This window comes from Plectrocnemia conspersa, unplaced genomic scaffold (assembly GCF_051122295.1).
Source record: "Plectrocnemia conspersa isolate PC_06_02 unplaced genomic scaffold, ASM5112229v1 ptg000014l, whole genome shotgun sequence".
Classification (NCBI taxonomy): Eukaryota; Metazoa; Arthropoda; class Insecta; order Trichoptera; family Polycentropodidae; genus Plectrocnemia; species Plectrocnemia conspersa.
The window spans coordinates 21,004,165-21,022,276 of record NW_028277178.1 but is presented as its reverse complement, the minus strand read 5'-3'; the positions used below and the strand labels follow the sequence as shown (position 1 = coordinate 21,022,276).

Here is an 18,112-nt window from a genome sequence, read left to right as displayed (position 1 = left end):
CCCTCATTTTGTGTAATTTCTTTTCCGTTTAAAAGCAATCCATTTAACCGACAATTATTTTAGCATAACAATATTGAAGCAATATTTTAAGGATGTTGTTTAAATGATTTAAATAATCGTGTATATATAATTTGAAATAAAATAATGAGGGATGTTTGTATATGGGAAGTTGTAATCTATTAAGAAAAAAAATATTTTTATAAATAATCTTGATGAGAATTTTGATGAATGTATTGCATTGCTCTTTTTTGAACTATACTTTCAATTATTTTAATCTTTTCACTGTCCATTTTCACTGATGAGAGATATAAATCAATGTTATCTGTTAATGTGATAAATTTGCTTAAAAATGCGTTTCAAAAAATAGTCTGTATTTTACACACTAACTTGATTAAAATAAAGGCAGAATGTTTTTTTTTTCACTTTATGAGGTATACATTATTCTTAAATTTTTTTATTAATTTTTTAGTATAAAATTTCAAGCTCTAAATTTCTTTGTCGTATACTTTGTTTTTGTTGTAATAAAATTCTAAAAATGTTACCTAATTTTTATTTTTGATTCTATGAGGCAGTTATTCACGAGGTACACAATTGGAATTAATTAGGTGTAAAAAGATATTTTTTTTCACTAATTTGTGATTAAAATCTATAAAATATTTATCTAATTTAACAATAATGACATTAAAATTAATTTATCAATCTGAGGTAGATGGATGGAATTATATGTTTGTAAGTTTTGAGGAATAGTTTTTTTTAACTATTATTGTAAAACACTACTTTGAGGTAGATGGATGGAATTATATGTATGTTACATACATAAAATATTATCATCTTCAAAATGCTGTTCAAAATTTGAACTTCTTAATCCGGTATTTTTGTATTAACTATCTTACTGCACTTAAAAGAGTGTATATATCAAATAAATGGCACAAATAATTAAAAATTAAAATACAAATTGTCAACTTCCATAATATGTATAAGAAGTTCTGGCAGTCTTCTGAATTATTTAAATCTTATATGTTGTTAGTTATTTCTTTTTCTTCTTCGAAATACAAAATTTTCAACAACAAAAGATTAAAATAAAAATATTCCGATTTACAAAAGACTTTCCCCAACAATACATACATATGTATAAAAAATTATTCATTTCCTATATTTGTATTATAGTCTATTCACAATCTTTTTGTAAATCTTCGTCAGAATACTCCTCTTCTTCTTCTTCCTGTCCACTACTGTCCGCGTGAACTTTGTCTCTCTTGTCCGATCTAAAATTTGTCCTATTTTCTCTTTTATCGTAGTCACTTAAATCTAATTTACGAGTATTTCTATTTTGATCCGACTCTTCATTGCTGTCTCTTTCAGTGTCTATTTCCACAATTTCCCTATTTCTGTTTCTATCCTTTTCCTTTTCTTTTCCAAGATTTAGAGCGAGAGCTTCGTCGTCTCGAGGATCTCTTTTTAAATAATGATGATGCATTTGCTCCAGAAAATGATGATGCAAAGCGCCCGGAGGTGGAGGCGACAATTTATTGAGAGAAGACGTCAGCTGTTTTGGATCTAATTGCGTTCCCAGAGCGTTCAACTGAGCTAACTTTGCTGCATGCATTGCCGTTATTTGCTCTTGTGACATTCCAATCGCTAAAAGAATTATAGAGATAAGTTAATTGTGTTCTAATAATAATAAAATAAATAAATAGTTTTATCGTATGTTCAGAGAAAAGACATGCATTTATAGAGAGATATCTCACGTTACATATTGATCGTATTTGGCACATTAGCACTTTCTCAGTAAATGTATATCATAATAATGAAAATAATACCAACCATATGAGTTTTCCGCCATAAATTGTAAATATGTATCTAATATTGCAGATCCGCCCAAAGCAGCTGGATAATCGTCAGGTTTTCCTGTAAGATTTTGGGCAATTGAGTCTATGCTTTTAGCGGTAACTGCTTTCATTGCAGGAACTTTTGTAATAGTTGTATTTGAATGATGGTGATTTAATGCTAAAAATTTCCATCGATAATTGAATTCGACGAATTCGTGAATTAATTTTTAAGTAAAATACTCACTTGGCGGAGGCGACATGGGTAACATTTCGAAACGATGGGGAGTTATCGTTAAATCTTCAGGATCGTTGTCGCCGCAGATTGAACTGGTTTCCGAAGCTGCTGAATGCGCACTCTTCGCATCCAGTTTGACGTCAGATCTTCTCTGGCCTGTAGGCGACGCTCTTGCTCGAAGCTCAGCTGGCGATATCTTCACACCGGCCTTCGCGAGTAACCTTTAAAGATATCAAACATGACGTTGACTTCAATTTTATTTTAACTCCATAAAATATCTGGTAACCTTTGATACCTGCTAGCAAGCTCGGGATCGAAGGGACTTGGCATCGGTAAGACGGGCAAATCTTTCGTAGATATCCCGCGGTGCTGCCGTGACATGTGAGAATGCAGCGAATTTCTGGATTTTGCCACAGTTCCGCATAGCACACATCTGTTTTTTTATTGTAAATAATGTTAAAAAAAATGATTTTTATATATATTTAATATGTGATTGAAAAAATTACCTATATCCTGGACATATTGTATGTTTATCTTCCAAATGGGTACGAAGGGTGTGTGCCGATCTATAAATTTTACCACATTTTGGACACGGACGGGGATCAGTCGCTCTTACCCTCAACATATCCAGCGATCTTCTCGATACTGTTACAAATTATATGGTATTTAATATTTTTGTTATGTAATACTTATTTTTTAAAACAATATTTAATTATAACTTTAAAAATCAATTATTATATTATTTAAATTAGTTTGTAAATATTTATTGTGTAAGTCTCTTCATAAGTGTATTTTTATTTATGTGATTTATAAATGTTTTTAGGGATGTGGAAAATGTGTTAACCCTTTGAAAGCAATACAATGATATAACCAAAAATGCCAAAAATCATTGTTTTTTTATGGGGCAATTTATCTTAACTAATCTAAATTGGAATTATAATTAATAATTCTGATCATATTTAAATATATAATCAATATGTATTACCCTATTGTGCTGGTAAAGCTATCATTTGCCTTTTCATATGAAAAAATTATGCGAATTATGCAATTAATTTAGATTTTTAATGTAGGTGTTTAAAGCATTTTTTCGATATACATATGTAAATATAGTTTTATTGTGACACCTTTTATCTCGTTAATGGTAGACTAGGCTAAAGCCTGGTCTACCAATAAGCATATATCATTGCATGGAAGCCAAAGGGTTAAATATAACATCAAAATAATAGAGGAAGATGTATATATAATAGGCTGGCCATAATTTAAATCAGTGTGCTTTAAAGCATAGTAATAAAAAAAATAGCCATGCAGAGAATTTTTTACACAAAACCGATTTATTTGAATGAAAGTAATGTCATAATTTATTACGATATGCAGAAAATAATTTCAGATTATTTATCTCAAAGTACTAATTAATACTGGTTTTTAGAAAATTTTCAATAAATACATATTTTATTTGAAAAACTGTAACTTCTTGGCTATGCAGTAAAATTTTCCTATTTTTATGTTGGAAAATGACAAGGAAGTTAGAAATCTTAATTTTTTCAATTTTTTTATATAAAAAATTGAAAATTTTTACTAAAATAGCTGTGACATTGCACATTATAAAAAGAGTAAGGTCAGCCTATTAATTATCAAAATAATAAAGGATGTATTATAAGCAACAAGGAATAATTTATTATAAATGGATGATTATTTGGGTAAATTGTCAAAGAGCAAAAATCTAATTCTTTTATAGTATTTATATTTGAAATTATAGCGAATATAACTAAATATACATTATATAAGCTTTAAGTTTTCAACTCTTACATGATGACAATAATACTTTATATAAGTATGTGTGCATATATACACGATTGTATATAATATTACACAATTAGGCATATATAGAAATAAATTATATCTATTATACTCTGTTTTACAGAGATGAGGAACATTGTATTCATTTAGTATATATGGTAAATCTATTGTTGCCAATCTAATATATTTATATATATATATTTACATAGCTATACTTTTATTGCCTCATTGGCTAGATATCAAGTATATATTATGTAACAGTCTGATAATCATTATATCTATGCTTTAAATAATTAAACTCAGTCAAAAAATATTATTTGGTAAAAAATCATTATTTACAACTACAACTCTGTCGCTATATATATATAATATATATATATATATATATAATAATAATAAATGCAATATATGAATACAATTTTATACATCATAAGATTAAACATGCTCATGCTAAGAGTTTTATCGGTGTTTAATTAGTTTAAATCGCTATGGAAATCTAGGATGAGCTAAAACCACCGTTTATTATAATAATATGTAACACGACGATACAATATTTACGAATTCCAGCCACAACTCCATTTTAATGTCTTCATTTTATCCCACTGCTCAGGGTGTTTAATGCGCATGTGGTTCCTAACTGAATTTGGATGTGCGAAAAGCCTAGCGCACGTGCTAACCGGACATAGAGGACTATCACGAGGATAATGAATGTCAATGTGTTGTCGGGCCTGAGCGAGAGACGTCAATAACATGCCACACAGAGGACAATCTAATTCACCATCACCTTGAAACTGTTTTACAGCAATGTTATTCTTAGCACTACCGTTTGTTAGCATTTTCACAAAATCGCTTTCTAAGTAGGAGAAATTTTGCTCTAGATGTGGCGATAATTGAGTCTGCTTATAGAGAGTAGCGTCGGGAGACGCAGGGGCTTCAGCTTTTACTATCTGGGAGACAGTACGGGTGCTCGGCAAAATGGCGGCATCTGTAATGCCGATATTAAACTGAATTAAGTTTGGTAATAATGAAAATTAAAATATAATATTAAATTGCGTATCTCCTCAGAATAGTCATAGTAAACAATAAAATATATACAACAAAATAAATATTGAAAGCATAACAAATTGAAAATGACGAAATTAAAAAAGAGTGTGGTGTTTTTTTATTATGCATACTATTACATTTTTATACTATTTATTCATTATCATCAAACTTTCTAGTCTTTGGTTGACCATAATACAAATAAGTAGCTTATAAAAAAATAAGGGTTATCTTTCTATACTATTTGATCAAAAGCCAAATATTATGAAATTCAACAGATGTTATAGTTATATCGAAATATATCAAACTCGCCCAAATAACTCATATGTCAAGCTAGATGATGTAAAATAAATATTTGTCTATGCATATATGTATGTTATGTAATCAAAAATTTCTAATGAAAATATATCTAATATGATTGTCTAATTTCTAAAGACCTATGGTAGAATTGCTGGAAGACTACTACTACCCCACTGCATTAGTAGGACTAAACTGGTGATTAAGTATTAGTAGTATAAATTATTTTGAACAAAAATAAATGTCATTAAATGGAATCGGAATTATCATAGATGTTAGTAGTTATTATTTATTATTATATTATTTTAACAGAAAGTAAATATGGAAAATTGTCGGTTCATTTGTATATCTTTGATTTTTCAATGGTTACAATATTAGTAATACTAATAAATTACTAGGGGTGTATGCATTTATACTAGTGAATAGACAAATGGTAAGATGATGGTAAAGTATAAAAAATATTTTTCAGTTTGAAACATCACTAACATGGGCAAGTTTGATATCTAACGACAAAATTGCTATATTTTTATTTATAGTTACCAATTTTCTTATATCCTGTTTAGATGATGATTATTTTATTATAAGCTTTATGTTCCTCTTAAACATATTTCATGTACATATTTGCATGTCTATTTACTATTATTATTACATTTTTTCAGGCATATTTGTATTACGTATATGTAGGAAAATACTATATATATTTAATATGTATATCATTTAATAATTATATGAACGTTCATAAGAAGTTTTCATTTTATCTCTAACAATCTATCAATGGAAGCTGGAGAATATAATCTTGATTGGTGTATATCCACACGTTTCTCAATTTAAATATATCACATATAATACTGGCACCTTCACAATTTGACACAACATTTTCGTCACCATCGTCTTTTAATCACAATCACTGCATATTACGATAGTTTTCAATTTTCGCTCAACGCTTCGTTCATTATGTGCTCTGTCTTTGTCTGATTCCATGCGCTTGGAGCTGATGGTTGATGAGGTAATGTTTCGTCTTGCACTTTTTACCACAATGTTGGCATCCGTGCCACTGCTCTCTATCAGTCTGAGAATGGACGTTTAGAATGTGCTGTCTAAGGTTGGACGTTGAGGAGTAGACGCGACCACACATGAGACACTGCGGGCGATAGGATGAAGGTCCACTCATAAGTGCCGCCCCTGTAACACAGAGGCGGCCATTAATTACATTACTTATAACTTCCAAGTGCAATTATCAATACAATTAATACAATATGTTCATAAACTCTATGCTTTAAAGCATGCATATAAATACATCTATAAAAGATGTAACTTACTCATGCACAAAATAATGTAATATTAATGCTATAAATGAAGAGAAAATGTGATTTGAAGACAAAAATGATTTTAGACGAAATTGTGTGGAAGATAAAAGTATGCCTTATGTCTCGGAAAGCGTCGTTATATCCATTTTCAAGAGGTTATTATTCCAATGAATACTTTCAATTTAACTGGACACTAATAAGAATAAAATAGATGCTTGTGTACTTATTGGTTACTTTAAAAAATGCTCCATATTGTAGCAGCATGGCAAACTTTGCATCAGGGTAAATGAAACATTGCAATAAAATAACTGTTCCAGTCTACAGATGTTACAATGCAAATATTACTAATTTAAGAATCCATTTTATATCATCAAACGCCGTTTTCACCCGCAGGCTGGAACGAAGTGTTGCCATAGAGATGCTCTCATTTCGAGCTATAGCCCGTGCGAAATTTGCTATGGTGTTTTCTGCCTAAGCTGGTGGTATCTTATTGCTCTCTTTTTTCAGTCTTGTATTTATTTAGCTTCCAATTTATTAAGAAAAATTAGAACAATGAATACAATGTTTTAATAAAAATATTATATATTAATATGTACAAGTTTTTGATATTTTAATGCAATTAAATTCGTGCGGTGAAAAGTTTTAAACATATTAAACATGACATCTTAAAAATTTTAATTATATATTATTAAGCAATTGGCTTTTTGATTATTCACATTTCGAGTCCTATGTTAAAACACCTAATTGTCTTTAAGAACTATTTTTTTAATCATTAACCTTTTTTTCTTTCCCCTTGAAAATAGAGATGGAAGTCATATCTAAAACTTCAAACATAATCTTATCTTCCACAAGATTCCTCAGTAATTCTTTTTTTCTTCAAATTCGAGGGTTCATGAAAACTTTCACTCATATCAGAAAATCTTGGCTTCTCATTTGGGAATTTTGACTTTGATAATATATGCGTTTAATTACATTCCCTTACCATATTTGTCCGTATGAAAATCATGATTATTGAAGGAAATTGTATCACTCTGACTTTCTTTGTCTAATGCCGTGTATTGATAATGAATGAATTTGCATGTATTGCCGCGTCTTAAATCCCTTATGGCACACAGGACACCGAAATATCTCGTTCGGTGTCGAATGTAAATTAACAATGTGCTGTTTTAAGTTACTGTTATTGCTATACACTTTTCCGCATTCGGGACATTTCGGTTTTATCTGAACGGTCGTTTGCGCATCTCCGAGTATTCCAGTGTTACTTTGGTACAAAGGAGCGAGTGGAAACTTCCCATAACTTGATTCATTGAATAGTTTTCCTAAATCGCTTCCGATGTGATGCTGCGATTGCTGCCAGCCTGTCGCGGCGGTCGCCAATAGATTGCTGTTCTGTGTTGAAGCTCTCGAATCTGTTTGGCCGACAGAGTTACTGGCGCCGCTCATCCACTCGTGTCCTGCGGCAGACGGACACCCTCATGATTATCATAACTTGTCAATCTGGTCTATTCAATGTTGATTTTTTCATGAAATTTGCCGCTAACTAGTATATTTTTACCTAAACTTATGCAATCCATTATTATACAACACATTAAATGCTGTATGCAAATTTCACATGACAATTAATGATTAACGAATGTTATCAATAAAATGAAAATCTTCTTATTTTGGTCAAGGAGTTTCTTAAATATATATTTTGGGAAAGCGTTGCTTTCATTAGATACAAAAAAACCTCAAATATAACGCTAATTAATTAAAAATACATTTTATTTACATTTATGTTCTAATGAAGTTCTTTAGTATTGTTAATAGTTTATTCATTTTTCATTTAAAATATATTCATATTAATTTAGAATAAAAATGTATTTATTTATTAGCATATTGTATATTTTTATATATGATTGTTAATAAGCAAAAATCAATTAACGTTGTAGTTAAGCATATTTATAGTTATTAGGTTTAAAATCTAGAAAAGCTCAATGTATACAAATAACATGCTGGCTCTTTGTATATATTAGTAAGAATGAATATTACTTACCGAAATTATCAGGTGTTCCGTGCATTCCAGAAGGGCCAGGTAAAAGTCCTAAAATAACAAATTTAGCTATTAAAATTTATTCAAGAAAGTTATTTTAAGAAATATAATAAAAGCCTAGCACCACCTAGTTAATTTGTATTACCAGTGAAGTTATATTTTAACTGGCGTTTTAGTGAAATCATATCGGAATATATTTTCACCGGTAAATATATATTTATACTAGTGAAAATATAATTTAACTGAGAGGTGCTGGTGATATTACATGCTCGTCTATGAAACTCAATTTGATAGTTGCTAAGTGTCCACTGCAGTTCAAACTTTTGTAAACGAAATAACCAAACCCAACTTCACCTAATGAAAATTTTAAAACCAACTATAGTTTTTGAACTTTCATTGGGTTAATAAGTTTGTTTAGGTTAAATAAGGGTTTGGTTTAATTTATTTTAAATATTTTAGTATTTTCTAAAATCATGTGATGTCACAATTCTGTGAATCTCTGATCATGTGGAAATATGCATATTAAGTCAATTATTTGTGAAGAGATACAGTTTTACTGATACTGAACATTTTGATAGATAGTTGGTGTTTTACCAAAGAATTGTATAATATGCAGTATTTTATACATGTCGATTTTCTCATAGCAAAAATGTCAAAAATCGATGAATTTTGTTGGAAATTTTTAATAAGAAAATAGACGATATATTAATAAAAACAAAACATTATTGCAAAAATTATTAATAAAGCTTTTTGAAAATTTTTTTGTAGTGTTGTTATAGTACATATGTATATATATAAAAAAATGTTGTTAAATATCACACACCTTGTAATCCTAGTAACGCTCCGGGAAAATTAGGATTTCTCTGAGGATCTAACAACCCGCCATTATGACCACTCATGGCCATATCTTCGCCACAATATTCCTGCGGTTCTTGCTTGGCTATGGGCGCATGTCTAGGTGGCAAATCGTTTTCATTGTCACTCATCGCCGCATCACTCGAAGAATCCTCACCCGTCGACTGCGTATTCAGTGAATTTTCTGAATTCACCTTCTACAAAAAAAAAACATAAATTAATATTGAAACCCTAGACAGTATAAAGTAACACGACAAATCAAGTTTTGTTTTTTAAAATGTTTTACCATATTGTTCTGGTTCGTTGGTGTACTGCCTTCTAATGCCTGTCCAAGAAGAGTTTCCCGTAAGTCTAAACCGTTATTGATCGATCTATCTGGACTCCTATGATTCACCATGGTTAATGATTCGACCCTGTCCATGTAATAACCATTACTTTAAATCAAAAATATGCCACAACAGTTATAAATGAAACGTTTTTACATTCCACATTTTCTTTGATGCGCCTACCTATTCCTTAATTGTGCGTTATAGAGATCAGATGAACGAGTACGTTTGGCCGGTGGCGGCGAGTGTCCGTCTCGTTTGGATGAGCGCATCTTATCCCGAGAGCTTTCTGAATGGGGAGCGTCGGGCCATGCCATGCTGGTAGATGACTGAAAAAATATTTTTTTATTAAATTGCCAGTTAGGTTATCTATTCATCGATTTTTATTAGATTTATTAGATTTTTATTTGATTTATTCGTCAATAGATATATCTTTGTTACATTTTATAGTATCAATGAAGCGTTACAGAAGGAGTACGCATCAGTAGAAAAATCATAAATAACATTTGATAGGGAGATGACACATCTATTCTGTAGAAAGTGGCAACGAAAATGATATAAAAAAGACAACTTTTAATCTTCAAAAACTAGCATATTCTAATAGGTTAAAATATGTTGCAAAATACAAAGAGAAACTACTATATTTTTTATGATTTTAAATCATAAACATCTCACCGGTGATACTTTATGATGATCGATGCTATTAATTGGAACACCCGGCGTGGGCACGTCAGCTAATCCTCTCACTTGAAGCATCTGAGCAGCTTTTAGAAAATCTCCTAACTGTTCTTGTCCTATGTGCACTTCTCCATTATACATAAATCTGATGATTGTATAAAAATAATAAATTAGAAAAAATACAACATAGACATATAGTAATACATAATTATAATATGGTTACTTACTTCAATAAGCTCTCCATGTCCTTTTTTTGTATGTCCCTAAGTATCACGATGGGATGCTGGCAAGGGTTGGCTTTCAGAAGCTTTCTGAAATATGGACTACATGCTGAGAGTACGACTTTGTGGGCGCTGAAGGAGCAACCATCACAAGCCAGAGTCACGTCCACGAAGTCCTCTTCGTCACGCAGATGTCGAAAGGAAGACAAGATGGCTGAGTGGAAGTCATTCCACCGCAGCGAATATTGCTGTTCCGCTGGCCCTACTGGAAAGCAAATGGAATAATTATAGTTTATAAAATGGTCTTCAAGCAACTTTAATAATATATTACTATATATTTTAATTATTAGATATTTTTATCTCTAGTAACATCTCTATATAAACACGTGTTTGTTTCACATAAGGAATAACATACAAATTTATTTATTGTAAATCTTCCGTTAAAACATGACAAGCGTTAGTACAATGCGTTACAATGGGATAAACACAATCAACAACCACTAAGTAAATAGTGAGACATCAGAATTTAATCAAAAACAATTTTGTAAATTAGTAGCATTTATTATATAATTACAAACTAATATTACAGCTTACAATATAAGTCACTATGCCCATCCAAGCTCAATTATGTTTAAATTATTCATCCGTGAGATTTAGAAAATATAAGAAAACCATATCTGTGATGATTGATTGGAATTATAATTAAATAATAATCATTAATTCCTATCCACCAGATACGGTAGAAAAACATTAGGGGCAATTTTGGATTAAAACTCATGTCGATGTACAACTAGCTTTTTAAGTGATGATAAGCAATTATTGTAAACAAAAAAATTAAAAACTTAACTTATTTAACCGATAATATATTTAAAAGCATGTAGGGTCCATACGAAATCGTCTAAGACTTAACATATATTATAAAAAAAATACGAATGTTTAATTTTTAATACATTCGCAACTTTATAAACAATATATAAAAAAAAATGTAAATATTTGTGTTATTAATGGTTTTAAGCTTGGCTAAATTGAATTATCAACTATTTTTAATATTTCTTTGAGATCATAGATGTCTACTTATATTTAAGAATAATTAAATTTTATATTGATAGATCTATATATGTATGTATATCATAATGAGTGTTATTTAGCAGGAAATTATTTTATTAAGAGATATATGCATTTAAATAAATACTTTGTTCCACAAAACAAATTGTTTGTGCATCTATGTAAGGTAAATATTCGGATATTTCTTCGGAATAGGATTCGTTGCAGAGTTATTCATAAGGTGTTCACTGTTCTGACCAATATGCTCGCTCGCACCAAATCTGTTCCACAGTAATGCGCAAACAATTCGTTTTATGGAACCATTATTTTATATATTGCGCATTTAAATTGTCCTGAAATATAATATAATATCAGTTCATAAATATTTTGGATAATATTCATACTGTTATAATTGAGTTATGCATCATGAATCAATTATATATCTCATTGATAATGATATAAAAAACTGTCTGCTAATTTATAATATATTTATGAAGACGATATAATCAAAACAATATCAAATTTTTTCTTACACTTTCAATAGTTCCATTCTTTAAAAACAAATAACTTTTTAATTTACAAATCGAAAATAATTTCAGTTCCGAAACTTCTGAAATTAGTTTGCGATTTTAATTAATCGCGAAAGTACAGGCTCTAGTTGCAGAAAGGTTAACCCAAACAATAATACAGTGAAACAAGTTTAAGAACAGCGGCTTTTGTTTTGTATATTTTAAATTGATGAAATTGTTGACTTATTTGTGTAATTTAGATTGAAATAAGGAATTGAAATTTTTTCTTTAATTACAATTTTTTTATGATTCATATAAGCAATTTCCAAGAAATCTATTGGCACTACATTATGTATAATCTCATTAATTGTTACTCAAAATAACATCGTTAAGTACACAAACAAATAAATAAAAAACCCAAACAAGCATTTTTTAAAATTAATACAATGCAAGTAAATAAATTTATCTTTTAAAATGGACGGAAGGAACTATTGTATCAAGCGTAAAAATTAAACTTGCGTGTTACAGTTGAAAATCTAGCGATTCTAGAATATATTTCCAATAATAACATATAGATAAACTATAAATATCTATCATAACAAATTTCGGCGGCAGTGTAATTCGCTACTTGCTTTTTACATAACATTAGTGCGCAATATTGCGAAAAATACGACGCATGAACGTAAAAATAGTAACATTAAAAAGTGATGGCATTTGCGATTTATTATTATGGTGGCAAATATATATTTATTTATTTTATTTGTCGCACATTTTTTTTCACTGATTGCACAAATTATAAATTGTTTTGATATTAATGTTTATTTATAACAATCCATTAGCGAAGGTATTTCTGACTATTATTTGTGTACTCGTAGCTTATCTCATAAAATATTATTCTACAAAAGTTCTTTGAATCACAAAAAATATTTTTTATGTATGGATATTTTACAGATTGAATGATTAAAATTATTATAATATGAAAGATGTTTTAGGAAAATTGATTGCATACATATATTCGTATCGCTATTTTCCTGAAACGCAATACTTTTATAACGATATTGCTCAATAAAAATTGGCTTGCTCGGATTCAGGAAATCCGGTAAACGGAAGACCTTCTGTTGGGATATTTTTTTATAAATAAGTGTTGTATAAAATTAATTTCTAAGAAAAATACTATTTTTTGTTTGGAGATAATATCTAGGGAATTTATTCAATCAAATTACGTAATTATTAAGATATTTTATGGAGCTATTTAAGATTTCTAAAATATATAACTATATTTGTGTATTTAATAACCACACGATTGCAAAGCTTTAAAATCAAATATATTTCTCATCAGAAAGTTGCAAAAGTGTAAAGAAATATTAATTTTGAAAATATTTTTATAAATGTTTGTATTTATTTTGACATACTATGTGTTATCTATAAAAATATATTACCGAGATATTATCAGTAAATTATATTTTACATTTTTAGTGATACAATATATAACGGGTAGAAAATTCAATCGATCCAGAATATCTTATAATCAAATAAGAAAAATAATCCGATGCATTGGAAAAATTTGTTATAATTATTTGTATATTTATGTATATATTATGTTTATAATAAAGTATAACAATTTCAATTGTAATGCTTATAATAAGTATTATTGTTATATTAAATGAAGTGCTAAGGACGAGCATTTTGTAGCATCTTGAATAGGTAATGTGTTTTGTGTATCTTTCTATATAATTGTAAGGACGAACAACGATTCAACTAAATGTGTAAAATAAAAGTGTAAATGTGTAAAAAAAAATAAAAAATAAAATAACGGAGAGGAATGGAATTTTCGTTTTTTTATAACGCGCCGAAATTTAGTTTGTAAACAAATCACATTCAAAATGTCGAAATTAAAACACATACGTATAAATTGCTATAACGTTATATATAGTAGTATATTACAAAAGCGATATAATTAAAAAAAATATATTATTTAGCTTTTTCCCTAGATGTTTTGGAGTAGTTACAATTTCTACTGTTTTGAAACAAGTTGTGCAGAATAAACTGGATAACGAAGTTAGCCGATTTATTTAAAAGATGAGATTTTCAGAATAGTTTGTTAAAAATCTGATTAAAACTATGGCAGTTATCATGTCTTAAAAGGTTGTCACTGAGGGTAGGTTTTGCTAAAAATTTTAGGACATGATAACTGCCGTAGTTTTAATCATGTTTTCAACAACTATTCTGAAAATCTCATCTTGTAAATAAATCGGCTAACTTCGTTAACCAGCCTATTCGGTACAATTTATTTCAAAATAGAAATTGTAACTACTAGGAAAAAGGCTAAATAAAATTCAAACACTTATTTTTATACTCATTCGAAGAAACTAGATTGTTCTTAGTTACGAATTGGAGCCAATAATATCTAATTTTCTATTGAAATAAACCAAAAAGGGTCAAATTTAATATTTTTGTATCAAACTAGCGATAAATGCATAGCGTTAGACACTGAACTAATGAAGAACATCGATAAATTTGAGAACTAGCAGACAGTACTATATATTTTGTTACAGTACCGAACATTTTAAATATTAAATAAATAATATGTATTATATATTACATACATATTTTTCTAACCATACAGTAAATATACATGTTTTTCTATTCATACAGCAAATAATAATTTGGATAAATATGACGTATTAGGATTATTTAAAAAAATATATAACAATTAACCAGATTATATCAACATAAATCTAATACGTTACTTGATTATAATACAATATTTTAATTATATTTTTAATACTTGTAACATTTAATTAGTCTGCCGCTTTTTATATAAATAAAATGGCGTAGATAAAAGAGTAATGTACAATAAATTAAATTATAAAAGTATATTGTGACATTTATATTCGTTCAAGTTTTGATTTTTTATTATTATATACATATATTTTTACTGTCAATAAGTCAAAAAAGCATTAAAATCGTTGTAAAAAATATAGTATATATTCCTTTGATTTTAAAAACATTTTTACCACTGGCATACGTAGAATTCACGCTAAAAGCAGTAAAATCATAATTTTAATTAACGGTATAGACGGCGACTCTTTTTTATAAGCAATACTTTATATTATAAAAGCATATTGTATGTCAATACTTAATTTATAATCATTTTAAGCTCTCGTTTTTACGAGTTGATTGCAAAAAATTCAATTCTCGAAAGTCTAGAATTTATGTCAAAGGCAATTAAATCGTCATGTAAGAAGTGGTGTAGATAACGGCCCGTTTATAAACGATAAATTATATTATTAAAGCATATTGTATGTATGGCAATACTTGATTTTTTAAACCATTTTTGCTCTTTTTACGGTTAAGGGTTGTCGATAATCGCAAAAATCTAACTTCTCGAAAGTTAAGAATTGACGCCAAAAGCAATTCAATCGTATTATAGATACCGGCCATTATATATATCTATATACAATAAATTATATTATAAAAGCATTTGTAAACATTTTTATCTTTTGCATACATATTCGATTTTTTTCCCTTTAGTATTATATGTTTTTGGTGTTGTAAATTAAGTAGTATAGATACCGGTCCTTTACAATAAATTATATTGTAAATATGATATATCGACCCTTGATTTTTAATACGTCTATTACCTCTCGCTTTTAAGCATTTTATTTTATATTTTAGTATTATAAATTTGTACAGTCAAGAGTTGACATTAATCGCAAAAATCTCACTTCTTGAAATTCAATAATTTACGCCAAAAGCAAATTAAATCGTTTAAGTAGTATAGATACCAACCCTTATTTTTATATTCAATAAATTAATTAAATAAGCATATTTTCTGTCAACCCTTGATTTAAAAAAAATATTTTATTATTTAATATTGTATTATACAATTTTAGTCAAGGGTTGGCATTGATAATAATAAATGTCATTTCTCGGAAGTGAAGAATTTACATCAAAAGCATATTGGTCACTTTTCAGCGGGCTCACCGGTTTGTTCAGCGGCCATGATCGGCGTCGTAGACGGCGACAGGGTTGCACACTCGGGGGTCGCTTTTCACACACGAAAGAACAACACGAAAAGTCCGACGCTCATTCCGTCATATAAAACTTTCACAAATCTGCAAAAAAAGTTGTTTTGTATTATACCGTCGTTGATTTTGCAGTATATGGTATGTGCACGAAAGACGCTTTTTGGACGGAGAGTTGTAAATTTATTTTGTTCGAAAACCGTTTTAGATATGCATATAGCGGATAGTGCAAGTTCAACGACGATATTACGTAAGAGGAGATCGGGGAAAACAACTCGTTAAAAGGATCGAACGTGTGTGTAGTATACGTTAAGTTTATTTCGGTCGCGGCGGCTCGCAATTATTAATAAACTTACGCACGTGCGTGTGTGATTCGGATTGCAAAAATATCGGTATGTGAAGTTCGCGAACGATGCAGAAGCGGCGAGGGGAGGGAAATCGATACGTCCATCAGGGGCGGGGCTGCAGCGGCACTGCACTCGAGTGCGTGCGATTTGAATGTGCAGCGGGTGGGGGTGGGAGTACGTGGCGGGGGTTGCGTCGCGGTCAGCGCGGAGGTATGTACGCGGGCGATCGCGGCGAGTACGCGCGTGGACGTACGTTTAGCGGTGCGTTATTTACGTGTCGGGGGTTTGTTTTGGTCGTTGGCTGCGTGCACGTGCACGCGCCGACCGCTGCGGCGGCGATCGCGCTGCGACTGAGCGCCGCTCGGCTGCTGGCTGCAGCGCCCCACTCCAGGCCGAGGCGAAAACGGCGCGGAGCGAGCGAGAGCGACGCTAGAGCTTCGGCTCCGTCGCGGGCGGACTCGGCTGCAGCGCATGCACTCCATTCATAATTCGCGGACACACGCACTGCCACCGCCGCCGCCGGGAAAACTCGCGACGACGTTTTCCCGACGTATCGCTCTACGTACGCGAACGATGCGTTTTCAGATACGCATCAGCGCAAAGAAACTTCGTTAAAAGCTATAATTTTATAACATCAAAATTTTACAGGAGAAAGAAAAAAAGTTTTGACACTCATAAAATGTAAATAAAAACATCCAATACTATTAAATACATTTAACTTGTTTCTATTTTGAATATAATTTTAGTATACGATTTCAAACATTCAACATAAAAAATATAGAAATAAAGTTTTTCATAACAATATACTTGTTAGTGCTGATTCCAGTGGTTTTGGCAGGTGTGTAAATCTAGTAAATTTACACCATAAACCATTTCATGCCTTAATTTTTTGCAAAAGTTGTTATTGTTGTTTTTTCTCTTTATTTTTAGGTAAATAATAAATATTCAACAAAAAAATAAAAATGTATTTTTTAAAACATTTACTCGAAAAAACCCGTTTTTTATAATATAATAATAATAAACAATGGATAGTCCACAGGTGTAAGTAGGAATTGCAATAATACCGGGATTTTCAATACCGGTATTACCAAGCTAAATAACAGTCAATACCGATATTCAGGCCTGCCGATAAAATCAATATGTAATGCAAATACTGAAATAAAAAGTATTTTATCTATAAGGTTACTAAATGAAATAAATCAACTCTTAACATTTTTATTGGCTTAAGATTATTTTATACCTATCAGGGATATCATTTGAGGGAGGGGCAGGTGAGGGATTTACCCCTCCCCCTTGAAGTTGGCCAGAAAAATGCATGTCATTCAATGAAATACTATGAATCTTATTAAAATCAAAATATTAAGAAAAAACGACCACTTTTGCACTTTTGCACCATGAATATGTATTTTTCAGTGAAGTTTTATTTTTACTAGTGAAGTACAAATACATTTTCATCAGTGGATATATATATATATATATATATATATATATATATATATATATATATATATATATATATATATATATATATATATATATATATATATATATATATACATACACATA

The 18,112-nt window shown here is 29.9% G+C and overlaps 1 protein-coding gene across 41 annotated transcripts; it reads right to left on the bottom strand.

The window, feature by feature from the left end:
• Nucleotides 1-546: 546 nt before the first annotated feature.
• ab (BTB/POZ-zinc finger protein abrupt) lies at nucleotides 547-16,898 on the bottom strand. 41 transcript variants are annotated; one of them, XM_088204141.1, is made up of 14 exons: nucleotides 16,800-16,898; nucleotides 16,159-16,289; nucleotides 10,625-10,883; nucleotides 10,395-10,542; nucleotides 9,903-10,048; nucleotides 9,680-9,827; nucleotides 9,362-9,590; nucleotides 8,542-8,589; nucleotides 4,646-4,846; nucleotides 2,571-2,709; nucleotides 2,351-2,497; nucleotides 2,074-2,285; nucleotides 1,825-2,007; nucleotides 547-1,638 (listed from the first exon to the last, which is right to left on the bottom strand). In XM_088204141.1, exons 2-14 carry the CDS (start codon nucleotides 16,175-16,177, stop codon nucleotides 1,169-1,171), a joined length of 2,349 nt encoding a protein of 782 aa, XP_088060267.1. In that variant the 5' UTR covers nucleotides 16,178-16,289; nucleotides 16,800-16,898; the 3' UTR covers nucleotides 547-1,168. The 41 variants fall into 41 exon arrangements, with proteins under 41 accessions (XP_088060267.1, XP_088060274.1, XP_088060277.1 ...); XM_088204148.1 differs by having other exon boundaries at nucleotides 9,680-9,776; XM_088204151.1 differs by having other exon boundaries at nucleotides 1,825-1,908; nucleotides 2,360-2,497; nucleotides 9,680-9,776.
• Between the last annotated feature and the right edge of the window lie 1,214 nt (nucleotides 16,899-18,112).

Bases quoted from the DNA above. Each gene is read 5' to 3' on its own strand.
- ab (XM_088204141.1), bottom strand. The intron at 4,847-8,541 runs GTAAGTAATATT...TCGGCATTACAG, and splicing joins CGGAACACCTGATAATTTCG to ATGCCGCCATTTTGCCGAGC. The intron at 2,286-2,350 runs GTTACCAGATAT...ATATCTTTAAAG, and splicing joins CTTGCTAGCAGGTATCAAAG to GTTACTCGCGAAGGCCGGTG.